The sequence below is a fragment of the Helobdella robusta genome (genome assembly GCF_000326865.2).
Source record: "Helobdella robusta unplaced genomic scaffold HELROscaffold_14, whole genome shotgun sequence".
NCBI lineage: Eukaryota > Metazoa > Annelida > Clitellata > Rhynchobdellida > Glossiphoniidae > Helobdella > Helobdella robusta.
Genome location: NW_008703782.1, coordinates 3,074,531 through 3,102,220, shown reverse-complemented (window position 1 = coordinate 3,102,220; position 27,690 = coordinate 3,074,531). Strand labels below are relative to the sequence as shown.

Below are 27,690 nucleotides of genomic sequence, written 5' to 3'. Positions count from 1 at the left end.
GTATCTTTTATAACATTAAAATGAGTAAAAAAATACTTTTTGCCTTCACTGAAAAAAATGGCTGAGGTGCTAAGACATTTTTTGTGATTATTCAAAGTTAAGTACCAAAACAATGTAAAATATTTTGTTACGTTTGCAAAACAATCAGAAAACATTCAAATAAATGAATAAATATATTTTTTTATTATATGTCTTGCAGAAAAAACTTTGTTACTTTTTGTAGCATTTTTTTGTTGAGTCTTAAAGATGCCTTTATTGAAGATATGTTTAGTTAAAGCTGAATACATTGTAGAAGATATAATTTACAGTATCCAATTCATTGGGGGATTGAAAACATTTCTAAAGGTTTGAAAATCTTAATTAAAATTCAAACAAATTTGAAATTTTAGACGTATTTGAAAGGCAGAAAAACACAAAAGCAAGAAACTCAAATCAGACCATGCTACTGACAACGGCTTTTATTGAGCTAAGCACAAAACTATAAGCACACTCAGACAATGGAATTTATTTTTGGCACTATTTCAGTATGTTTATTCATTTTTTAACTTAAAAACAGTTATATTAAAGTAGTATTTGCATAGGCATGTTTATTTTTACCCAATGTTTACATTTCGTAATTTAGGATAAAAATAGCTCATGTGTAGCTAATAATGTTTAAACATGTTTAAAGATGTGCATTAAAACATGTGCAAATATGTATCATTTCTTTTTAATTCAGTATTAGTTATATTTTATAATAGGATTAGTTATAATAGTTATATTTTATGAGAATAATCAATTTTATAATATAATACTTAAATCAATAGAAACTTAATTTTGTTGAATGCCATAAAAAATACAAAAATATTTGCTAAATGAATAAATTTAAATTGACTATTAAAATTTATCTGCTTCAATTTGTCAAATAACGGAGACACAAAACCAGTTCAATAACATTTAATTTAATTTATTCAAAAATATATGCTAGAAAAACCAAATCAAGACAAAAAGTCAAATATAATTAATATTATATTATAATAAATAATATAATATAATATTAAAATAAACAATATATAATTAACATATAAATGTAAATATAAAATAACACAATCACGTTACAATGGATCACAATTTCATCTAAATTATTTTTTATCTGAATTAATTTTTATCTTCTCATATTTTTCATTAACTAACCTAATAAACAAAACAAACCAATAGATTTGATTTGAGATTAACAGTTAATTGTTAATCTGGTTAATCAAATTTAATTAAACAATAATTTAAATAAACAATTAATTTATTAATCGAACTATTAAAAATTAAAATTAATAATTTTATATAAAATTTAATTTTCAGTTCTTTAATTAAAAAGTTTTACCTTGCTGATCCAACAAAATTGAGAAGGCTCCCTACTCCACAGGGCTAAGAGTAGAACTTTTAAAAGATTGTTTGGAAGATGAATGAAAACTCAAACTAAGATATTATTAATCGGAATAGGACATAAAAGTATAAAAAAAAGTAAACGCGCGTCGACAAAAAATGCATCTTATTTTTCAAATTTCTTTACCATTTTAAATGTTTACATTATTTTTATGTTTATTAAGTTAGCTAGGATACCAAGCACTGGCCTATATAATATTCTCAAAAGGGCCATAAAGTTTTACGATAAGAATTGAGATGGAGTATATATAATATATATTATATATCCATGTATAAAAAATAAATCAAAATATGCATGCAGCAATTTTTTTAAATCTATTCCAAAATTATGTTCTCATTGTTCCTATGTTTCCTCAGGTTAGATTTTTATGTTTGAACATTTTCTTTCTCCGTTTTTATTAATTAATTTATTTATCAATTTTATACTACTGCCTTGAATGCTGTAACAGTTTCTGCGTCTGTTAGATTCTGATTTTTTAGAGAATAGTAAAAAAAATGTTGAGGTTCTGAGGTTAATACAAAAAAGGAATGGCAATTTGATGTTTCCTCTTATAGAAATTGATATAGAACTTATCTGGCCAACAATTGTATTTGTAAACAACCAGTAAATAAATAAACATCTTTTAAAAATGAACGTAACGTAACATACGTACGTTTCTATCTTATACAAATAGCCGACTGTAATTTTATTTATTTATTAATAAATTAATCAGTTGTATTATGTCTTCCGGTCTATCGGCACAATTGAAGGATTACTTGAAGAAATCAAACAGTGCCAACAGTCTTTTAAAAAATGAGAATGGTTCTTCATCTGACATTTCTTCACAATTGATGTTTAGTTGGTTCGGCAGGAAGAAGGCAGGTCACTCCGATTCAGACCACCTACAACAGCAACAAAATGCAGAAGACTTGGCAAATGGTTGGTTCAATGAAGCACAGAAAGACCCTTGTTTCCCATCCATGGTTTTTTAGTTGATCATAATTATAATTTATTAAAAATTAAGATTTTTAAAATTATATTAACATTAATTATTAATATTAATAGTACATTTATTTAAATTATAATATTTGATAGAATGTTTGCATATATTTGTTAATTAATCAACATAAAATTAAAATTTGATCCTCAGAGTAAAAAACAAAGAGTTATTGGTTTCTTTTTATGTCTGCTCATGGGAACATTGTGTATATCATTAGTTGGTATCATTACAAAATACAAATCAATTAACTTATTACTTTTAGTTAATGCTATGTGCTTCAGTTTGAAATGTTTTTTATGTTTAATTTTAGGCTAGCTTGTACATTCCATTTTTAATTTTGAAAGCCAGAAAATTTGCCATGCTGTATAGCTTGGGAAGTTTGTTCATAATATTCAGGTAATAAATTATTTTTATTAACTCATATTGATATTAAATTAGTAACTAATAATTAGCTATATTATGTACTCGATAATTATAATTATCAATCACAAATTGCATGATTGATGTTTTTTTTTACTTCTTGACTAAATAATGTAGTTTCTCAATGCTATGGGGTCCAATGAACCACATCAAACATCTGCTATCACCTTCACGACTTCCATTTACGACTGCTTATTTTACCACAATGATTGGCACACTGTACTTTTCTTTATCGGTAAATTGAAACTTCTAAAACATTTTTTTAAAAATGAATTACAATCAACTTTGTTAAAAGAGTTGTTTCAACTGTAAAGTTGAATCAAATCCCGCCTCCAGGTTCAAAGTGCAGTCATGACTGTTATATTTGGTATCCTGCAAGTTGTTGCATTGTTATGGTGAGAATGTTTTCATTTTTTTTAATCTTTATAAAGCAGCTCTCTCAAACGCGGAGCTGCTTGCGTGTTACTATTCTATATCTATACTTTTAATAAAACCTTTATTTGCTATTTTCTGTCAATCACTGCAGTCCAATTGCATGCAAGCATCATCATGTCATATATCACTCCAGGTACATTGTTAGTTATGTTCCAGGTGGGCAAAGAGGACTTCAGTTTTTCTCAAAAATTTTTTATGTTGCTGCTTCAAAAACTGTCAACAAGACCTTACTGCCTGTTTAATTTTGTTTCATTATTTAAAACAATTGTGATGAATATTTTATGTAATCAAGAGAATTGTGTTCAATATCTTCATCGTTTGTTAGTTCTGTTGAACTCCTCTTCTTCGTGTTACACAATTTGAACGAACATAAATAGTTATGTTCGTTCAAATGAAAATGGCAAGCTTAATAAAAACTGTAGGAGTATAGCAACTATTCCCCAACAGTGACAAATGGAGCCGTGCATTTCTATTATGCTTTACTGGATAGACAACCAAGCAAGCATTAAAAATAACAATAACTTATTAAAACTTATGAACCATATTAAATTAATACACGAACAGTTTCTTTAATCAGAATAACATTCTGTTACGTTTTTGTTCACAATTTAAAATTCAAAGAAATTAAATTAATAATATTAGACAAGGAAAGTTTAGCGACAGTTGAACATTTATTAGCATACAACCTACCTGTAAATCAAAATCATTTATGACGTCAAAAGTTCACATCTGTCTACAAAAATCTACCAATAAGAAAAATTTAGAACCTTGGCTAAATTCATTCATATAAAACCAAAGTTTATTTTAAAGAAAGAGCAATAATTATATCAATTGGTCACTCATTTCAAGACAAAAAATCCAATTGAAAAAGAATTTGACGGTACATGTTGACTTAATGATATATTACAATCGACGTTTATAACAGTGAAGAAACAATAGAGATTGAGTCAGAAGCACTTAGCAGTCCAACTTAGTAACAAACGTTAGTACAGAGGAGCCTATTAGACGGGTGTACATCAGCATAAATCGAGAGAATTTTTACAAAGATCATTCGTTCGTCCAAGAACTGCTTAGACTAAGACCTTGAACTATCAAACAAAACCAATTCCTAAATCAGAGGAAATGAACTTATTCCCCGTTGGTAGCGGTACCACCACCACCTTCTTGTTGAGAGTCCTCTTGCTGCTGTGAATCTCCAGTCTCCGTATTGTCCTCTTCGGTTTTGATTATGATGTACCTGTCCAACAGGCCTTTCAAGTCTAAGAACATCTGTTAGAGAGAGAGAGAGAGAGAGAGAGATGAATGGTTGGATTTGAATGTTAAGGTATGTGTTGAATGTGTGGAGATTGTATACGTACATTGTACAATGGATGCTTATGAATGGACAAATATGTGATATAAAAACGTATGAAGTACAAATGAGTATGAGTACGTATGGAGGAAGCTTTAACTTCAGATGTGATAGATTTGCTAGATATATACATACATATAAGCTGAGCCCGTGAAGGCATCAGAAAGCCATTGTATAACCTCGGAATTACGAACTATCACGAGACAACAACAATAAGAAAACTGAACATAAAAACAGTAAGAACTACAAACGAGAAATATAAATGAACGAGAACAACAAGAAATAAGAACACGAAACATGAACAGACTTGTTGCACCCAGATCCTGTTTTGAATACAGATGTCAGGCACTTCGCTGTTGGCTTTGTTCATGGAAGAAACTTGGAAGACTGCCTGAATGGTTCATGATAATGGAAGGTGGAAATGATAATTACAATGTCCTCCTACCACATTCAATTCGTTACCTTTTATGACTTAATAATAATAGCAACAACATCAAATCAGTAATCAGACACACAAACACCATACATACACAGACATACACGCATATAAATACACATACCTCTTCATGACATTTTCTGAAAAGTAAATATTTGAAATGATGTAGAGCATGGTATATTCCAAGATTTGCAAATGCATTCTTCCCTATCAAAAAGTCCTGCATAGATGGATATAAATAAATCATAGATAACAAATTAATGAAGAAGGAAATAAATAAATGGTTATTAATGTTATAACAAGCAACATACTTACTCACATATGTTTTAGTTCAACTTACAACGTATTAATTGCGATTGCAATATCCTTTATAAATCCATAGACTTATTTATTATAACCGTAATAACACAGCTACACATACACAAGCACACACATGTGCACATATATGCAATGAAAATAAAAATCGCAGTAGCAGCAAGATACGCCAGCAACAATGGTATAGTAATAATTTAAATGCATAAACCAAATAAATGAACATCAACCATACAAAAAAAAAAAATTTAGAAAAAAATGTCAGTTCATTTGTAGCTTCACAAACGACTCGAATTTGATTTTGTGAAATTGTTCAATGAACTGCATCATAAGAGCAACAACAACAACATTGATGTTGCCACCGCTGCTGCTGCTGATGATGATGATGTTGGAAGTTTGTATCAGCGGATATTTAAACTATAAAATAACCACTTTCTTGCCTTCCATAACAAAACAATCATCCATCCATCCTACATTTGTTGTATCAACCAATGAAATAAATCTACAGAACTAAAATAAACAAATGAATAATCGAAGAAATAATTCAAATAAATGGACCTTCTTAACAAATATCATAAAACAATAAACCCTTGGACACACAAAACACATAAACACATTGCATAAACCAACGAAGACACCTCTACAATTTACAAACACATAACACACACTTTCACACACACACTTTCACACACACACACACACACACTCTCAAACACACACACACACAAATTCAATTACACAATAGAAAAAATGCATGCATTGAAAGATGCGCCACCCTTGCATTCGAACCTGGCTACTGCTGGATGCTAGTTCTTGTGTGTTGAGCAAATTATCTCTATCATAACTCTGTCCGTAGAACTTGACCAGTTTCATTGCCGACCCGCCATCACTGATTGCCTGCCAGTCAATAAAAAGATAAGATATTATTTGGTGACTTTGTTAATGTAATTATTTTCTACATTGTTTGAATTATTTGTCATTTATTTGTCGTATGTCTTAGAGTGGTTTATTCCTAACAAGAGGAAGTAATCTTATTATTTAGATAAATTGTCATCAGTCAACGTTTCAGAAGATTAATCAAATCTCGAGATTAGCGAAATTAAACATATTTTTTAAAAAATATAAATACAATAATTATTTAAAAAAAGCTGTAGATCAAACTTAAAAAAAAAAAATCTAAAACACGCTATAAAGAGCGAAATCATTATTGTGAAACTATAAATTATCACCAGCAACATCATCCCATTTCCGATGACCATCATCACATTTTTAATGACCACCATCACACAATGCTCACTCACCTGACAATTCTGTAAGGATTCAGTAGCTTTGGCTGCAACGAACGTGTAGCACGACCATGTCTCCAAAACGGTCTGTGGTGGGTGGAGAAAAAAAATTCATGGAACTACTAATTAATGAAAACTTGTCGTCGTCAGTCTTTTAATTATAACTTTTAAATTATTAACAAAATCCTCAACAACAACAGCAACAACAACGACAACAACAACAACAGCATAACCTTAAAGTCTTCATTCCAGTTATACTCGGACACAACTGCTTGTTTGGCCTCCGATATCAGCTGATCTATCTGCGTCATAGGCTCCAAATAGTATTCAACTGTATGTAAAAAACCAATGTAAAACTATGCACGAAAAGTACACCTACACACACACCACACACACACACACACACACACACACAAAGCAACACACATACACACAAAGGCATATACATACACACACACACAGACAGACACATGTGTGTGCATATGTAAACAATACAAACATGGACACAACCAGAACGTCAAACGTATAAAAGAAAAAGCAAACACAAGTAGACAGAGGACCAACCATTTTGTTGCTGAATGGCTGCCAGATACGCCGGCTCGAATACTTGATTGAGAAGAACGTGTACATAGATGTTGAAAAACTGCATTAATGCATTCTGCTCCAAGCTAACATATGTGTGTGTGTGTGAGAGAGAGAGAGGAGAGAAAGAGAGAGAGAGAAAGAGAAAGAGAGAGAGAGAGAGAGAGAGAGTGCATTACTATCGTGATTATTAATAAATAATATTATTGTAATAAATTACACACACCTACCCAGAAACATACAAACATACAGACACATAAACACACTACTAAACCAGACAAACCTTTCATCAGCTGGTTTGGGTATGTACTTGTCGAGGACCTTCACGATGATGTCCTGCTTGCGACCAACAGCTGCAGAACTTGCGCTGATGATGTCTGCTACCAGCGGTTTAAAGTTCGTCCTTATGTCACCCGACCAACTGGAATACTGTTCATATCAATATACATTTATTTGTATGTGGTTGTATGTATGGTACAGCGCATCAATGTATACTTATTTGTATATGATTGTGGGTATGGTAACATGCAATACATATTTGCATGCATGGTATTATACATCAACAGATATGTATTCGATTGTATGGATATGTGTGTATGTATATATTTATGTATGATACAACCGGTATTGATAATTTCCGAAAGTGCATGTCTATGCATATCTCAATCAATCAATCAATCAATCAATCAATCAATCAATCAATCAATCAATCAATCAATCAATCTATCAATCTATCTATCTAACAATCAATCAATCAAAAGAGCCAACAAACGGTTGTGACAACATCAAATAAAAAACAGAATAACAAACACTAAATGAAGACATCAACAGAGAAGCATTTCAACAATAGAACATGTGCTAAAGAAAGACAAACAGTGCAAACACTGCAAGCAAACAAACAAACAAACAAACATATGAGCAGGTCAAACAAAACGGAACGGAGCAAAAGAGAAGACAACGAACCACAGAAGCAGATTTATGGTACAGTTTTCCACTATCAAAGAAGGAATCAAACTTCTGCAGTAGCTTCCCATTCTCAATCCTCCAAATGGCGAATTCGGATTTGTATGCATCTTTCTTATCCACAACAAAGTCACCTTTCTGATTTTGGTTTTTTTTTTGTTGGTGATGGTTATGTCATCGGTGATGTAATAATAGTCGTTGTTGTCATGAAAGAATCAGCGTGAAAGATTGTGGATTCTATGAATTTATGACCGAAATATAATTAAGCACAAAACGAAGACTGTAAATGTTATGTGATAATTTCGGTGTTGAAAATTAATAGCCTCCAGGTCATAATTATAAGTTTGGTTAATTATTTAAGAAGTAAATGAGGTCCATTAACATTTCATTATAAATCTATGGCCAAATCACATGGGCACACGCATTCACAACACTGAAAACAACTAGAAACCAATACAGAAGAACAAGGGCAGACTAACAAAGAAATTGTGAGGTTCGTTTTGCATGATGTACTGAACGGGGAACTCTATTTGATTTTCACTGCTTGTCTGTTGTAACTTCATCAACTCATGCTGACTCAATAGTGATGGAGATCGTCTGTCATTGGTCAGTTAGTTGATTGATTGGTCAGTTAGTTGACTGATTGATTGGTCAGTTAGTTGACTGATTGATTGAATGGTCAGTTAGTTGACTGATTGATTGATTGGTCAGTTAGTTGACTGATTGGTCAGTTAGTTGATTGATTGATAGATTGGTCAGTTAGTTGATTGGTTGGTTAGTTTAATTAGTCGGTCATTGGATTAGTTGATTGGCTGGCCAGTTTAAAGGTGATAGGTTTTGATTGGCTGAGTGAACAATAAAAATTTTTAATAAGGGAGAAGTACTGATTGGTTGAATATCTATGGTAAAAAATTTTAATCAGTAGGTTCAATTACAAAAAAATTTCTAAAATCTGTAACATGAAGAATTACAAATAAAAGTAGTAACAGTAAAAATTTTAAATTTTTTGATAGAAAGAAAACTGACATTGAAGGTGCTATTGGGGTTGGTAGCTTACTTTTCACCTTGTTCTTAGTCAAGCTTTGTCGACGTTCATCTATTCTCTGCCAATGGAGATAGTGTACGTATTTATTAAACATTGTAGAATATATAAAAATACAAATATAGGTATATGTATTAATTTAACTGTTTTAAATGTAATATGCAACAGACAAGACATAGCACACAACTCATTGAAAAACACAAAATACAAAGCAAACAATACAACACATGCAATACAAATCATACAATACAAAGCTCACCACACAAACTATACAATACATACCAACAATAAAAAGCATACAATACAACATCATACAATTCAACACATACAATACAAAACATACAATACAAAACATACAACAGAAAACATACAGATGCAGAATTTAGCTTCCAGAGAGGATCATCAAAGTCAAGGTCCCCACGTGATATCTTCTCAGCGTCACTGTCACCTTCACTCTCGTTGCTTCTCTTTCCTGGGTCGGAATGATAGATGGTGGATAGATGGATGGATGTGGGATATTGAAAATATTTATTAGGAAACAAAAAGAAAATACTTTTAAAGTTTTGTTTGTGAGGTTGTTGTTGATTGGAGATCAGCAGAGACCTGCCCGAACCACTTGAAGCACCAACGAGCAGGTTTGCCTTCTTCTCCTCCACCTGTTTCAGACCAACTGCATACTTGGTGGATTGCTGACTGCTGGCCTGTGTTTCCACCTTCCCACCATTCTTACAAAAGTTCAAATAGCAGTTCATGTAGCCGGTGTTCGGAACAGGGTGTGGGTCAGCGTCGAGCAGATGTGAGTGGAGATCTTCTGCCGTTGGGGCCAGGTAGGAGAACTCGCCATCATCAAATTCTCCTGGGGCAGCTGTTATAACCTGTCATATGAAGAGATGTCATTTCAATTCAACTAAGCTTCAAGTTAAGTCATGCAAAAAGTATAATAGGGTCAGCTTTACAAACGTTTCAACATTCTCATCAGCATTATTCTCACCATTCTTGCTTTCAATAAAAACACATCACGTCGTACAGAATCAGGGAAACTGTTCAGACCTGCACGTAAATGCCGTTCTTTGGTTGGATCTCGTGTCCAGTGATGTCACCACCCCCTCCAACTTGTTCGGCCATCATGGGACTCATCATACCACCCATGTCATTTCCTGTCACGCATACAAAATGGTTCAAAAATTCAGAAATGTTTGTTTTAATTTAAAGAACAGATAAATCCAACAACATTATTATAATTATTGAATCGAATTCATATGTTAAATGTGTTGAAGATGAAGAAAATAATAAAAGTACATCCAACCAGTTTGTTGAATGGCAAATGCTTGTTGGCTGGATTGACCAGAGTCACCCTCTATGACGAACTCGTAATTAGAGAGGTCAACTGGCAATCCTTTTGATATCATTTCTTGTATTTCAGGTGGAAGTTGCTGACCCGGTTGAAGTACAAAATCTTGCCCACCGAGTTTTATTGTTGCTCCTTCTGACTGTTTGACCATAGGGGTATTTTCCTGCACCATCATCATCTGCATACCATCAGCACTTGTGGCATATATGTCACCATCTGCTGACTGAATGAATTGTTGTGGCTGCTGCTGTTGTTGTTGTTGCTGCTGTTGTTGTAGTTGAAGTTGAGAGGCATCTTCTGTTGCTGGTATTGGATAAGAAAGTTCAGATTTAATTGATTCCTGCTCTGCACTGATTGCTGCAAAGTCCTCTAAGGAGATGCCCGAATTCACTGGCGTGACAATAACTTCATCTCCTGGTTTCTGGGGCCCAATAATTTGATAGGTTAGCTCGCCAACCATAACATACATTACCTCCCCAGGTCCGATGCCATTCATGTTCAATAGTTCTTGAATGGCAACAGCATCTGGTTGTGAGTTGTTTGCTGCTGCAACATTCACTTGTTGTTGGTCCCATTCTCCAGCCACTAATGATTGTCCATCCTGAGACATGCCTTCCATATCTTTATTAATTATTGTCTGAAAATTTGTTAAATTAAAACATTAAACGCCAAAACTAGTGACACAGCGGCCGTTTTCTTACGCAAAAAGATGTGGTCACGGCGACCGTTTTTCAATAAAGTTCATTCACCTTATGGCTTACGTAGAGGTACATAGAAAATATTTAACATTTGCGCCCAAAGTATGCTCAAAAATCATTAATTGTAAGTCTTAAATAAATGAATGTCCTCTATGAACAATTCGCTTTTTGTGAATCTAATTGATTTTGAATGTTTTTTAATGCATTATAACTACAAACGGCTTTTTTTATAGATTATATATTTATTATATTATATCAACATTGCTTATTTTTTTAAATTATTAATTCTAAATTGCCTTTTTTTTAAGAAGATAATATACAAATTGTTAGAAATGTCACTTATCTAATTAATTTTAAATATAACTTAGAATCAGGGTTGAAACTGTTAGAGCATGGAATGAAGGTATTGGAGAAGTTGCTTGAGAGGAGGTTGAAAAATATGGTGACAGTTAATGAAATGCAGTGTGGATTTATGCCTGGTAGGGCATTGGTGGATGCGTTGTTCATAGTGAGAATGTTGCAGGAGAATTATAGAAAGAAGAAACGAAGATTGTACATGTGCTTTGTGGATCTAGAAAAGGCTTTTGATCGAAGAGTACCGAGGAAGATCATTGAATGGGCATTGAGGAAGAAAGGAGTGAATGAGAGACTTGTTAAAGCTGTGATGCAGATGTATGAAGGGGCAAAGACAAAGGTGAGGGTTGGAAGGGGGATGTCGGACGCTTTTAGTGTTAAGGTAGGAGTGCATCAAGGATCAGTGTTATTACCATTTTTGTTTGCAATTGTGATGGATGTTGTATGTGGACACATAATGGAGGGGTTGTTATTTGAGATTTTGTATGCAGATGATTTAGTCTTGGTGGCTGATAGCATGGAAGAATTGGAGTTGTTGTAACTTTGAATCACCAGTTGTTTTTAAACTTTCAAAACATTTCAGACAAATTGTATTTATTTAGCATTGAAAGCAATTACAGTGACAAAATACAAATATATACACAAATCATAGACCAATAGTAATATATAAATTAATATATATATATTGAAAGAGTAGCGAATCACAATTGGATGAAGAATAATAGACATGCAAACTTTCTGAAAAAATTCATTTTGGTGTGATTTCAGAAATAAAACCAAATTTACTGCAAAAGATCAATTTTGTGAATTTCGTTTGGTTAAATATTTCACATTTTGATGAAGCCAAAGATAGTTTATATATTGGACTTTCCTATTTCTCGTCACAAAATTACATAGTAAAAGTTGGTTACGAAGCATATGTTTAAAAAACTTAGGTTGAAAAAAAAATATTTGTCACTATATCTAAAAATATTAAATATAATTTGATTTTTTGCCATTTCTCCAATTTTAGCGGACTAAAACTTTATATAACTTATAACCGGTCACCGTGTCTGTAATTTTTTTACATTCAGAAATGGCTGCTGAGCCTATAGTTACTGTGAACATTACATGATTAAACATTGGTTAAAAATTAAATAAATGTCAGAATGAAAGTGCAGCATGCACATGCATAATTAATATGCATATTATAAAAAATTTGAAACAATAAAACCAAACCAAAACTCTAGTATCTAGTAAAAGTAAAATAAAACATTGTGACATAATTATAAATGATTATGTATGATTGTTAATTTAATATTTTATGAAAAAAAAATTTATGATCCCTTTTCATTTTATTTTCAGATAATTATTTTTTATAATACTAACAATATAAAAAAAACCACACAACAACAATGTTAAGTATTCTGTTTGCTCCACTAACTACTGACAACAAGTAAATGATAACAGTATTATTAACTATTTAAGTATTTACTATTTAGTATAGTGATCTATTTTCTCTATCTATTGCTATTCTCTACTCACTGTGCACTCAGTTCAAAAACAAATTTTGGTGCTTTGTAAAAATTTTTTAAAATTTAATTTTAACTAAAAATTATTAAAAAATAAACAAATACGTACCGCAAACATTTAAATATACCAACAAATTTTTCGAGATGATTGCCGCTAAATTTGAATTATGATAGAAAATGTAAAAAAAACAAACCAACGAGTAATTATCGATGTTACTTTTAATGGCGTCTATTTATCAGCACGTTTTCCGCATATGGTTTATAGCGCATAATTTAGTTAAATTTTACCTATAAAGGCTATCACGGAACAAAATACTATATATCTCGCATATCTATATATATTCTAATTAAATGATATATCTCATATGGCATGTTATAAAAAAATCATTGAGCGGCAGATAAATATTAACTAGGGTTATGAATATTAATTAATAGTGTTATATATATGGATCTAAACGTAACCTGAAAGCAAATACGTCATTATTCTGTATTTTTACGTTTTAATTAAACGATCACCCGCTGGAATCTGCCTGCATCATGTACGGGGAGATGCGTTGGGCAACTCCAGTTTGAAAATCCTTGTTAAACAGTCACGCAAATACTTAGAGGTCAACTACAATAGTATACAATAATTCAGTTCTTATTTTAAGTGTAGTTTTTTATAGTTTTAAATTAAAATTATCTTGTTAATTCACACATCACACGTATATATTTCGTCAATGACCATAACTTATAGTAGTGCCATTTAAATTTTTTAAATTTTCAACATCTTGCAAATATTTGTACTGGAATTACTCCACGTCTTGAGCCTAAGAAACGAAAAAGTTATAAAATAATTCTTGTAGTTTCCAAACAAATTATTAATTACGTTAATAATCTTCATGCGGCAAAAACATGTAACGTAGATATAGCATAGAGCCAATAATTTACATGAAACTGAAAAAGAATTATTTTCAACCGTAAAATAATAAAATATAGAAGATATTTTTAAAAAAGATACATTCAAGTCTCAGCTGATAAATTAACTTTAGAACGAAAAAGTGCCATCAGTTTAATAAAGTATACAAATGCAAAACTTAATTTAAATTTGTAATGAAAATTCACCAAAAAATATACGCAAATGAACAACAGCAAACATTTCGCGTTAATGACTGAATTAACAAAAATTACACAGGTACCATGACACAACATGACGAATAATACAAAAAAGCCCAAATGATTTAGTATTGTTAAGCTAAAGTGTGGATGATTGTGTTCGTGCATTTACGTATGATCATCTCATGAAACTGACACACAACTAAGTGATTGAAAGTTGTTGTGAATGTGGATGGACAGACAGATAGATTAGATGTATGTGGTGACATAATAACCAGACGAGGTTGACGGCATAATGATTATGCGCGCAACGCAATTACCATTATTATAATTCGAAGCACAACGTAAAATAACCCAATGTACGCACATATCAACAAAACAAACACCTGGAAATCAGTCAGATCCCGGCCAAAGTAAATAAAAACATTAAAAAAAGTAAACGTTCAATGCAATTTAACGTTAAGGAAAAGCAGAGTGTGTTTCCAACACGAAAAACATGTTTGCCTCATTGTATTTGTTAAATTAAACCATAAACTGCATGCACTTGGATTTCAAAATGATGAGCAAAAAATTCTAATTCATTTCAATCCGTGAAGTGCATGCAACGAGGTTTTTAATTCAACGGTGGCAAAGCGTCGTCAGGTGCTTTAAAAGCATTAAAACGGCGATGTTATTAAAAATCACCAATTTGTAACGGTGCCTTTGTTGGGTGTGTTAAAATTCTTTAATAAGAAGACAACGTGAACTAGTGCAAAAATCTGTCAAAAGGTTGAGACTTTGCGGTCTGGTGCAACAAATCTCCAATCACTTGATTTAATTAGTTCGTTCCACATCTTTTCAATTAATTTCTCAATAAACACACGAGACGATGCATTTAAAAAATATTATAATACAAACTTTGACTGAGTTACTATTCTGATGTAAATAAATAAATAAATGGATGGTTATATTTTTAATTCTCTATATACAGCAATAATTTTTACGACATTAAAATAATTTCCTATATTATATTAAAAATAGTAGTTTAAAGCCAACAAAATGAAGCATAATTAAAATAACTTCTACAGTGTTACCAAATTAATTTCCTCACATTTCGTGATACATTACGTATTTATATATATATATATGTTGGTAATAGACCAGAATTTATACAATATTCTATAAATTCTACCGAATGTTTGGCGTTAATATGTTTGTAGTTCGAACCACAAACATATTAACGCCAAACATTCGGTAGAATTTATAGTGTATATATATATATATATATATATATATATATATATATATATATATATATATACACACATATACTTGAAAGTGTGGTAAAACAGTATCTGAAAATCTCCAAATAGACTTAGACAGGCGAAACGCTGTTAAACAATGAAGAGCAGCATTAAAACTATCGTGCCAATACAATGTTAATTTACAATGTTACGATCATTAATGATGGTAGATTATCATCGTACCATTGTATGTACGTAATATTAGTTTGCAATATTAGAAAAACACGTGACAATCAGTAATGATAATTAGTTGCATACTCTTTTCATATTTCCTCTACATGGATTGTACTGTCAAGTTAAACGTGTACAACAAATTTAAAGAGGAAAAGAGTTTATTACGTAAAAAAAATTTAAATGTGAGTAAAATGAACGAATGAATTATTTTTAGACAAAAAACAATTTGAGAGAGTGGAAAAGTGACAGATATATAGACAGAAAGATATATAGAGGCATAGATAGATAGACAGACAGACAGTTAGACAGATAGATAGGTAGATAGATAGATAAAAAGAGATAGAGTGAGAGAGTGTGGGAGAGAGAGATAGTACAACAATTTCATATCCAGAAAGCCTACAATAAAACCAATAATAATAATAATTACGACTACAAATAAATAAGGACACAGACATAAAAATAACAATAAGAAGAATAATAATAACGTAAAATATCCCCCAAAAATGATAATAACAACAACAATGATTCTCATCAAGTTTATCAATATTATCTTAATACTACAGTTTAAAAATGTCACTTTATTATTTATACATATGAAAAACAATTTTTTGAAGTTTTTCCATAATAATAATAATAATAAAAATAATTATTATTATAATTTTTATTAAGAAAAATATAGTAATAAATATAATGATGATTTCATTTTTACGACAATAATTTACAGCGCATATTTCTTAATTTCACTTATAAAAAATTATTATTATGTCAATGAACATAATATACATTTGAGAACAATTAAATTGAATTAATTCTTTCAAGCAAAAATTATATAGCAACCCAAAAATTCATCTTCACACAACACCACCATTCTAGATCCAATCAGTATAACTCACCTAGCATTATACACGATCAAACCATATGGGATAAGACCAGACCATGATCATACAAGATGATGTTACCATCTCAATCACATTTATCATCAAGTAAATATACCTCAGAAACTTAACAGCAACTCCACCGATAGCGAAATAGTAAGAATAATAATGGTGATAAACTTCAATCAACTTTAATAAAAAGTTATGTGTGTGTATATGTATGTGTATCCCATTAATGTTGTGTTAACCATGCTAAATAAACAGCTGTGACACTGCCTAATTAAATAACGATTACATAAAACCCACAAAAAAGAATAAGAGAGAGAGAGAGAGAGAGAGAGAGAGAGAAGAGAGAGAGAAGAGAGAGAGAGAAAAGAGAGAGAGAGATAGAAAAGGGATAAATGCAATCCTGAAAAAATGATTCTTTATGTCGTCTGCAATATTCCAACAATCAATTTAATAATGCCTGCACCATTATTTCAGATGGGTCATACAAGGTGATAAGATCGTAAAAGTTATCACGACGTCATCATCATTATTGACATCCACACACACATTTATATACTCACTATCATCAATTTACGAAGCCGTTTATAATTTTAATTATTTGAGAATGTCGGCGCGCTAACGAACCGTGACCTATAAAAATGCGGCCACACGATGCCAAAGATTTAACGACAGACACAACTTTCAAACTGTCATTAAATTATTCGTGGCTACTACATTATTATTGGTACATCTGCACAATCTGTCTATCAATCTAACAACTGACCAACTAACGAAACAAAACTAATCAATCAACCAATCAACTGATCGATCAACCAATCAATCCTCAATCGATCAATCTGTCAATCACATTCTGCCTTGCTCCATGTTCGACCTGGCAGCCGTTGAAGCCACACTAACAGCCGTCTGCCTGACGGTTGGATTGCTGAAAACTCCCTTGGCGAACTCTTCCTGAGCCTTCGCAAAACTGGCTCCTGAGGATCTGTAGATGCGGTGTACCTGCAATGGTAGTGTTATTGTTATTGTTGGTGGTGGTGAGCACATTTTGTTGATGTCGTTTGTTGATGTTGCTTGTTGGTGTTGTTTGTTGATGTTGCTATTATTGTTTTGCTTGTGTTCATGAAACATAAAACGACATCAGAACAACATCACATCAACACAACAACTCAACAGGACATGGACACAGCAGCACACCAACACACACACACACACACACACACACACACACACACACACACACACACACACACACACACACACACATACACACACATACACACACATACACACACACCGGCACGAACCTTGAATAGGAAATACATGCAGGTGCCAGCAACACCGGCAAACAAGATTCCAATGAGAACGAGAAAGAGTCCCACGCCAATATTAGCACTGACCGATGTAAGTCCATTAATGAAACCCCTGTGCGTGTATAGACGTGTTGTGTATGCATGTGTGCGTACGTGTGTGAGTAGTTGATGTGTGTTATTAAGTTTAATATACAACAGCAAATGATGATAACTGCAGATGATAAAGGATTTCATACATAGGCATTTATACAATCAGTCGAATAATATGCTACATGGAAGTTGCAAGCAATTATATAGCATAAGATAAGCCTGCAATTTGTGAGCAGTCAATCATACAGGCCACATTTTTAATATGGTACAAATTATTATTATTATAGATTTTATTATTACTATTATAAAAAACTGCAAAAACACAAACATTAACATGAGAACAAACAAACACGTACACATAGAATAATACAAAAAAAAATAAACAAATAATTCAAAACATAAACAAATAATTCAAAACATTAACAAAGAATACAAAATGTAAACAAAGAATTCAAAGCATAAACAAAGAATACAAAACATTAACAAAGAATACAAAACATAAACAAAGAATTCAAAACATAAACAAAGAATACAACACAATAAACATACACAGTGCCCGATCCACTGATACCCAGACACTGAATGACACTGACGCAGAACTGCATGAAGAAGACGAAGAAGTAGAGGAAGAAATTGAATGAACTATCTTTCCTGTAATGTAATTGTGATATCATTGCAATGCCATTGTGATATCATTATCATGTATATCAATTAATTAAATAGATATTCAATTAAAAAAGTAATTGAAAAACCTATTTCATATCTGGATGAAACAAATCTGCCAAATAAATAGCCAAAATACAAAAATACATGAATTTATTTCAAGTAACTAGAGACTAGAGACGGATATCCTATTCGAGTAAAAGCATCTAACAAGCATCCACTGAGTATAAATTCACACCTATACACATAACACAATCTCACATACAAAATACGCACTCACACACAAACAAACACACACACACAGAGACATACACAAACACATACACACACTTCAAAAAACACACTGACTTGAAAGCATCATAGATCGGTCTAAACCAGCAGACAAATGAGAGGGGGGTGAAGAGGACGAAGAAGAGGATGGAGAGGCCGAATGTCGATCCAGCCTCTGATCCGTGGATAGCCATTAGAGAAATCGATCCTATGATGTTCACCAGCAGGACGCAACAGTATGCTGGTTAATAGATTGGTTGGTTGATCGATTGGTCAATTAATTGATTGGTCGGTTGATTGATTGGTCGGTTGATTGATTGGTCAGCTGGTTGGTTGGTTAGAAAATCAATCAATCATCAAACAAATAATAATTTTGAGTTGTTAGGTTGGTTTGGGGATCAATCAATCAATCAATCAAATCAATCAGACAACTGATCAACCACGTAATCAATCAATCAAATTATCAACCAATTTATTAATTATTCATCAATCAGACAACTTTTAATACACGCATAATAAAATAAAACAAATTATTTCATCAAGAAATGTATAAAAACAGTCAGAATAACTAATTTACTAAACATCACAATTATTATTAATAAAAATATTTATTTAAAAGGCCAAAGACAAATATTAAGCGGTACATCAAACATTATAAAAAAGAAGATATAATTAGTGAGTGAATAAGTGAGTGAATAAGTGAATGAGTAAGTGAGTGAATGGGTGAGTGAGTGAATGAGTGAGTGGGTAAGTAAAAAAGTAAGTAAGTGAGTGAGTGAGTGAGTGATTGAGGTGACATACCAATCCATAGATGGAAATGATAACGAACAAGTTTCTGAAATTCCATGGGTATTTCCAGGCTGATATCCTGATAGAAGCATGGCTTCAAACAGAACCAGGATGGAAGAGGTGGAAAGTTCTTCACTCGAGCTAATGAGGTAGTGAACAAATGAATGAATCAATTAATAGATGGATTAGTGGATGAATGAATTGGTAGATGGAGTGAATAAAAAATGAATGAATTGACCGATGGATGGATCAATGGATGGACAAACTGGCGAATAAATAAATGAACGAGAGGAAATGAATGGATGCATGGAAAAATTAGTAAATAAACAGCTGATGAACAAATGAATGGATCACAAAAATAAATGAATACAATGATTGGATGGATGAATGAATAAATGAACATATGGATAAATATGGAAAGATCAATAAGAAAATGGATAAAACAATGAATCGTTAGTTTATCCAATTGTTTGACCTCCATATCTTTATAAATATTTTCGCCAAACACATATAAATAAAAAATTTATATAAACAAACAAAATTTTAATTATGGAAATTTATAAACAAGATAAACCCAAGCCTATCAGCAATAAAATTAAACACTGAGAATAAATAAAATTTGATAAAATTATTATTACAAAAGATCGACCTGGTGCAATAATCCAAGCCATTTTATTATGACGATTCACCACCATGGTTGTTGGAAATATGTTTTACAGTTTTTTACGAAATGAGAGAATCATTCTTTTTTTCTTTTTTAAACCAACCATGGCCATTACTCATTTCAGATATTTGAATAATAAATACTTCATGCATTTGAATACATGTAAACAATTTTTGCATTTCTAAATATTTTTTAAAGGAAAATGTTATAAAAAAAAACTCAAGAGACTTTGTTAAATTCACAATAAAAAGAGGGCATTACACTTACAGTAGGAGTTTCAAACATTATCAAATAAATTATTAAAACATTGAAAATTAATTTGAAATTCTATGATAAATTTTTTAAATAGTTTTTCATAAAAATAGTTGAATGGAGAGCAGAAAAAAATGAAAATGAAAAGAAACAGAAAGAGAAAAAATATGAGAAAAAAAGACAGAGTAAGAAAAAGATAAAGAGGGAAAGAGAGGATAGAGGGAGAGAGAGGGGAAACAAAATAAGAAAGCAACCCGAAGGGTCCATGTTCCTTCTCAGTTCCTGTTCCCGCCTCTCCAACTCGGCTGCCCTCCTGTCTAGTTCCTCCTGCTGTCTCCTCAGATCTTCAGTTGTCGTGTTCAGTTGTTTGGTGACGTAGGGTGGTGGTGCTTGGCTGAAATGTTTGGTCCCGCCGGAGTATGGAGGATCTGATGGTGCAGTCGGCAGGACTGCTGGCTGATAAGCAGTAATGTTTTTTTTAATTTAAAACCAATGTTATTTAAATATTTAACATACAAACTTAAAAAAACTATTTAAAGCAATATGCATATATGCAACAGATTTTCTGTAAAACTTGAACATTAGTTTAATAATCAACCTGATTGTTTTGAGATGGAGCATTATTTTCTGTGGCAAATGGATTGAAATGGTCAATTGGCTGAAGTGTTGGTGGGGGTGGGCGAGCTTGAGAAATGGAAGGATCCTTTGAAGTAATAATTAATCAAACTATATTAAAATATGTAGAAATAATTTGTTTGTAATTTACAATTATAAAGTAAATAATGTAAAAAAGGAACACTAAAACTTTTTCATTCAACTTTCATTGACTTTACTCAACTGGTCAAACTTTTTATTGACTCTACTATTCTAATACTAAACTAATTTAGTAATTATTACTTAAACCTGTTTTTTCAGTAGCCGAAAACTAAAGATACAGTACAATATAATTATAATATAATAAAAAAAAATAATACATACACTCCAGAACAGAAAATGTTAAAAAAAACATATGGATTTTTTGGCAGCTTTCGAAAGAAATATAATTTATATTATTGTAATATTATTATAAGCCAAGACGAAAATTATAAGTTAACAATTTTGAACATTCTGTCAGCAGTTACATAGTCACTTTAGAAATGAAATAGTAAAAGAAAAAATCACATGATAATTAAAATTTCAATAACCACTCATTTTTAGAAACAAATGAGCAAAAATGAAATATCTTACGGCAAATGGGTTATCATCAAAATCGTCCATGACTAATTACGACACTGTTTTGTTAAATTTTCCCCTCAAATTTTTATAATTTACGACAAAATAATAAAACCGAAGTCGTCCGCAAAAAAAAAACAAATTAAATTGATAAAAAATCTATAGTAACATCTCGGGCACGATCAACTTCGGTCTTTTATTAATGGACAACACTTGAAAGCAAGAAAGCTGATTTTTTAAATCAATTTAAATGAAATAAAATCGAAAAAATTATAAAAATTACATATGTTTAATTTTGTATAAAAAAAACTTATTAAATTGCGTATGAATATTGGTTATGGGTGGTTATATATGGACACAAAGTGTTTTCCATTCAAAGTTTAGTTCTATAGTTTAATTCTATAGGAAATATCGTAATGTAAACGCAAGATGCAAGATAGCTCATTACGGTATAATTTCTAAAAGAAAACGTTTTGGCATCCTACACATGGATATATATAATGATATATATATAATATATCCATGATCTTACACCATGTCCTACACATATATCCATGATCTAAAATTTTCTTAGTTTGCAAAATTCGAACATAATTAAATAAATTTATCATTATTTATCGTAAAATTTGTTAAATTTTTCTATATATCTGGCTAAACACATACACATAGAATAAAACACTATGTTGGTATTCCAAGTTTATGAGCTAAATACTAGCAAATACGAATTATTTTAACGATTTTCACTTTAGTTTTTATTCTGAAGAAACTTCATGCACTTTGAATTGAACGTTTCGATCTAGTCTAGCTCTGGATCTAGACGCTTAGCATTTTGAAATAATTTTTTAACAGATAACTAAAAAATATCACATTTATGTTTGATTGCAAAATTAAAGTTAAAAATGAACAAGAGGCCTTTAGTTGAAGTTATCAATCTTGGTCTCATCAGATACAATGCCGGCTTGGAATTTCAAAACGTGGTCAGAAAAAAATTGGTTGATGAAAAAAATGCAAGTGCGAGGGTGCAGAGGTTAATATTTTTAGAACATTACCCTACCTATACAATTGGCATCCGTTCAAGAGATTACACGAAAGAGTTGGAAGATAAATTATTGAGATCAGGAGCTGATTTTCATAGAACTGATAGGGGAGGGTTGATCACTTTTCATGGTCTTGGTCAACTAGTTGTTTATCCAATTTTCCATTTGAAAGATTTCAACCTGACTTTGAGGAAATATGTGGACCAGTTACAAAATGTTGTCATTGAAACAGCATCCAGGTTTGGGTTGAAAGCTTATACATGTAAACATGTTGGTGTATGGGTCAATGATAAAAAGTTAGCTGCTTTAGGTCAGTGTTGATTGATAAATTATTATATTAATGATTAATCAATTATTTTTATTTAATATTTATTGTTTACCATCTCATTTTACTTTTTTGTTATAATTTAATAAAATGTTTTATTTTAATTTTTTCTAATATTTCAACAAAATTTGACAGGTATTCATGCAAGTCATTTTGTAACTACACACGGTTTTGCAATAAATTGTAACACTGATTTGACCTGGTTCAATAAAATTGTGCCATGCGGTATTCATGACAAAGGTGTTACATCACTAAGTAATGAATTGAACAAAAATATTACAATTGAAGAAGTTAAGCCAGAAGTTATTTATTCATTCAAACAAATTTTCAATTGTGACTTTACCAAATGAACAGTAGCTATGGAAGTGACGTGCATGAAGTTAGTTTTGTTATTAATAATGTAACACAAAAATTAAGATGCTTTAATTTAAATTTGTTATTTCTTTCTCTTTCCAGCTGCTTCTCTATGATTCGTGTAATGGTATGCATTAACATAGCCCACCATAGGTTCTGAATCACAGCCACCTCCAAAGCTCACATCACATCCATCATTGCCTCTAATTCTCCTTGGAATACAAATATAAATATGATTATATAATTTGTTAAATGTTTTCAAAATAAGAATCTTAGGTTTCAAACAATGTTGAGAAAAGGTTTTCAATATAATGAGATTGTAGGAAAATTTTGGTTTCCATTGAAATTTTGGTTTCTTTTGGTTTCTATTGAAACATCTAATATTTAGCTTGATAAATGGAGTTCTCATGTGATAACCACAACAATTTATGTTATACGTTTATTATTATTTTATGATTGTTGTTTGTTATTATTTTATGTTTGTAGTATATGTTTGTTGGATTTTATATTTTCAAATTTGAAATTTTATTTTTTTCTTTATTTTATATCCATGGGTTGGGAATACTGGCGAACATTTTCGCCACTTCCAGAAGATGGTCTTTGTGCACACAGGCATACATACATTTCTTTAACTATTTTTTTGATATATGAAGAAAGGGTACGAAGTTACCATGGATTAGAAATTTCAGCAAACGTCCTCGACATTTCCAGAAGGTGGTTATCAAATTCTTCATCGGAAATTTCTTCATCTACCATATACCTGACATTTTTTTATATTTTTTATAATTATTATTTTTAATTTTTGTTATGATCGTGAAAATACGTTTAAAAAAATTTAAATTAAATTAAAAGTTTAAAAAAGCACTTTAGCAAGACTTAAGTTTTTACAAAATTTGAAATTAATTTAAATTAAATTTCAACATAGCCACATTCAAAATAATAAACTTACTGTCTTTTAACTGCTTGTTTGCGGTCTTGTGTAAAATCAGAACAAATGGTGCATGGCATTACTACGCACAATAAAATAACCACAAAGGCATTCATAACTCTGAATTAAAATAATATTTACAAAACTTATCACTCTGTTCGATTCGAATTGCATAGCTTCATAATACAGCCCTTTTATAATGAATTTTGACGAACGCAGTTTATACCAAATGTTATTAATCATTATCGGACAAGCAAATAAACATTGATTGGAAAGTGTCCTTAACAGACATGAAGTACTTTACGGTAATGAGAGCTAGTTGTGGACTGACCACGCATCCCATGGTACGAACTGTTCATCGCGCGCTAACAAACGTCATTGGAGGCTTGAAGCTAATTATCTGAAGTATTATTAATCTATGCAAGATGATTTTCATCGTAATAACGTGAAAAACTCGTGAAATGTTATGGAAGGCAAATTTTTGTATAGATATTTTTTCATTAGGTAATCCACTAATGTTTTTGCGTGTATCAGTTTATTAGTTTTCAAATTATGTGATAAATCAGACAAGATATTTCAAACTCTTTATCCAATAATGTCAATCTTTTTCAGTTCTTTTATAGATGATTTTAAAACTTAATGTCGATGATGATTGATGGCATTGAAACATAAGGATGGTAATAATAGTCAGAATAATGATAACGATAATAATAATAATAATAATGATAATAAAATAATCAAAATCATGGATATAATGGGTGCACCAGATTCGTTGTTCGAGTTGTCAGATTTTTTCCATTTTCAGCAATGTTGACAATAATTTTGATCGTGATACTCTGCTTTTGAAGGGTCTGCTTTAATTTAAAATAATGTCTACGTTCGTTTGAAATTTGGGAAAACCATGATTTAAAGCAAAATAATATTTGAAACACTTTTTCAAATCAAGATCCTCACTTGCTGCTTGGCAGTAATTTGTTTATTCTTTGGAAATCACACTGAGAGACTATTTCAAGTTTCAACAAGCAAAATGAGAAATACAAATATGTTAACATGACGAAACCAAACTGAATAATGTGGTACTTACGTTTGCGCTGACGGAGATTATGAGTGGCAGTTTTGATTGGAGGTAGCATGTATGTTAATTATATATTACTTATTTAGTATATATGGGCTGTAATTGAGTGTATGGCTGGGGTGGGAGAACTTTTTTGCTGTTCATTTGTGGATGACGAATTTCGACATGGAATTGTTTTGAAGGAGAAAGAATTGATAACCGACCGCTTGAAAGTCTGAAAGATGAATTACGTGCCATTGTTCACAAAGTTGTAATGAACCAAGTGATTAATAATTTAAAACAGAGATTCTGTGAGTCCGGAAGTCTTTGCGTCGATTTTTCTTTTTAGATTCAATAAATTTCGCAGAAATTTTGAAAAGAATGCCCAGTGACGCACTGCAACACTTGAATGGGTTGTTCTAAAAAATTAATGGCAATCTAACAGAAGACCGGCTTCAACCTGAGTTACTGGATTTTGCAATGAAACGGGAAAATTTCCAAGCAACTCTCGAAAATGGCTATAATTTGATCTTTGATTTAATAAGGTGAATCAGTAAAATTACTTGAAAATATATACACCATCTCATCTGTTGAAAACAACGAGAAGCACAAATATGAATGCAAATCATTTATAAAATGTATTGTTTGTTGTTAATTTGTTTTCTTGACGTTTTATTTGGATTGCTTTGCATATTCAAATTTTTATTTGTCTTACAAATTCATTTTGACATTGTCCTCACTACAAGTTGCTTGTGTAAGGTCGTTTTCAAAATTGAAACACATTTTGAACAAATTTAGAAATTTGTTGAGCCAGTGTTAAATTATGCCGATGTCTTGCTAGAAGGACCTTCTTCCAAGAATCAACAACAATGAAATCTCTGATGTTTCAGCATCGACTAGTGTAACGATGAAAAGCGGTTACAATAGTTATAAGAAATAGAAAGTTTATACCCTTGTATTTTTTATGTTTAAGTACATTTATTATTAGTAGTAGTGGTAGAAATTATTTTTATTATAAATTTTTTATTATTTTTCTTTGATGTCGTTGTTTTGACTAAGCATAAATAAATAAATTATCTTATCAAAAATAACAAGCCATTCAACCGCACTATTTTTATTGTTTTTATTACTATAATAGCTACTATCAATCAATCAACCAACTAGTTTATAAAGCGCTATTTTCACGATGTTCAGCTGTGCTCCTCAATGAATTTTGCAAACAGATGTGTCTTAAGATGTAGTAGATGTAGAGAAGTAGTCAGAGAAGGGGGTAGAGATTTTCAGAAAAAAGGGCCAGAAAAGGACTCGCGTCTCGCTGGCCGCAAAAATGACTTGGTGGGCCTTAGTTTGCCCACCCCTGGTGTATGGCATGATTTGTACTTGTTTATTTTTTGAATATTCAGGAAACAATTGGTCGAATATTTGAGTAAGAGTAGTGTATAATTAAGGTAGGTTGGTAGATGAGAAGAATTAATTTTTTAATGAGAAATTGTAGTTTTTGAAGTTGTGATCGTGTGGTGGGCTGGACCAAAAAGAAGCTGCGTACTTGATGAGTGAGATGAGTGAGATTCTATGATGTTGAATAATTTAATACCTTTATTAAGACCATGAAGGCAAAACGTTTTGAATGTATGAATTATTTAGAATCCTTTTGTGATGGCGAGATAGATTATATGACACAACAAACGCTGTCAGGTCAGCAACCAATTCTGTGCTATATTTAAATTCCTAAGTTTAATTTGCAACATCGATCCAATTAAGTTTTTAATCGAAAATATACATTTTAAATAATTATTTTTATATTTAAATAAACAATAGCAGTATAAATTATTAGAATTTCTTCAGTGTATCCAAAAAATTCACTAACTTTTAGTTTTAGACAATCAGTGGTTTTTCGATTGAGCCGTTTGGAATATTTTTTTTTAGTTTGTAGAAACAAAGGTGAGCGGGTGTCCGAAATTTAAAATTAAATTTTATATCGGACTATATTATTTTTATTTATAATATAAAGTTTTTTTGCAAAAAAATGTTAGTAATTTTTTTCCAATTTCGTATATTTAATTTTTAATGAAAATTTATTGTAAATCTGAATCTCCTCGATCAACAACCTACCTGAACAGAACACTGAACCTAGCAGAGCACAAAAATTTACTTTTTTCAGTTTATTAA

The 27,690-nt window shown here is 31.3% G+C and overlaps 4 protein-coding genes across 4 annotated transcripts; 2 read left to right on the top strand and 2 right to left on the bottom strand.

Moving 5' to 3' along the window:
• Positions 1-2,250: 2,250 nt before the first annotated feature.
• Positions 2,251-3,496, top strand: HELRODRAFT_74437 (hypothetical protein; the record flags this gene model as incomplete). The annotated part of the gene is made up of 6 exons (XM_009014811.1): positions 2,251-2,382; positions 2,550-2,615; positions 2,710-2,795; positions 2,937-3,054; positions 3,156-3,214; positions 3,388-3,496. The coding sequence occupies 6 exons, from the start codon at positions 2,251-2,253 to the stop codon at positions 3,494-3,496; spliced, it is 570 nt and encodes a 189-aa protein (XP_009013059.1).
• An 886-nt stretch (positions 3,497-4,382) lies between these two features.
• Positions 4,383-11,196, bottom strand: HELRODRAFT_190695 (hypothetical protein; the record flags this gene model as incomplete). The annotated part of the gene is made up of 14 exons (XM_009014810.1): positions 4,383-4,523; positions 4,913-4,996; positions 5,166-5,261; positions 6,143-6,250; positions 6,655-6,726; positions 6,873-6,970; positions 7,204-7,307; positions 7,505-7,650; positions 8,185-8,322; positions 9,249-9,287; positions 9,598-9,698; positions 9,780-10,101; positions 10,277-10,383; positions 10,533-11,196. The coding sequence occupies 14 exons, from the start codon at positions 11,194-11,196 to the stop codon at positions 4,383-4,385; spliced, it is 2,220 nt and encodes a 739-aa protein (XP_009013058.1).
• Positions 11,197-15,104: 3,908 nt separating this feature from the next.
• HELRODRAFT_185385 (hypothetical protein) lies at positions 15,105-21,965 on the bottom strand. The gene is made up of 10 exons (XM_009014809.1): positions 21,839-21,965; positions 21,210-21,314; positions 20,866-21,067; positions 19,708-19,836; positions 18,985-19,147; positions 18,523-18,624; positions 17,878-17,995; positions 16,899-17,572; positions 15,527-16,021; positions 15,105-15,361 (listed from the first exon to the last, which is right to left on the bottom strand). The coding sequence occupies exons 1-8, from the start codon at positions 21,866-21,868 to the stop codon at positions 17,420-17,422; spliced, it is 1,002 nt and encodes a 333-aa protein (XP_009013057.1). The 5' UTR covers positions 21,869-21,965; the 3' UTR covers positions 15,105-15,361; positions 15,527-16,021; positions 16,899-17,419.
• Positions 21,966-22,722: 757 nt separating this feature from the next.
• HELRODRAFT_74196 (hypothetical protein) lies at positions 22,723-23,535 on the top strand (the record flags this gene model as incomplete). Its single annotated transcript, XM_009014808.1, has 2 exons — positions 22,723-23,170; positions 23,321-23,535. 2 exons carry the CDS (start codon positions 22,723-22,725, stop codon positions 23,533-23,535), a joined length of 663 nt encoding a protein of 220 aa, XP_009013056.1.
• Between the last annotated feature and the right edge of the window lie 4,155 nt (positions 23,536-27,690).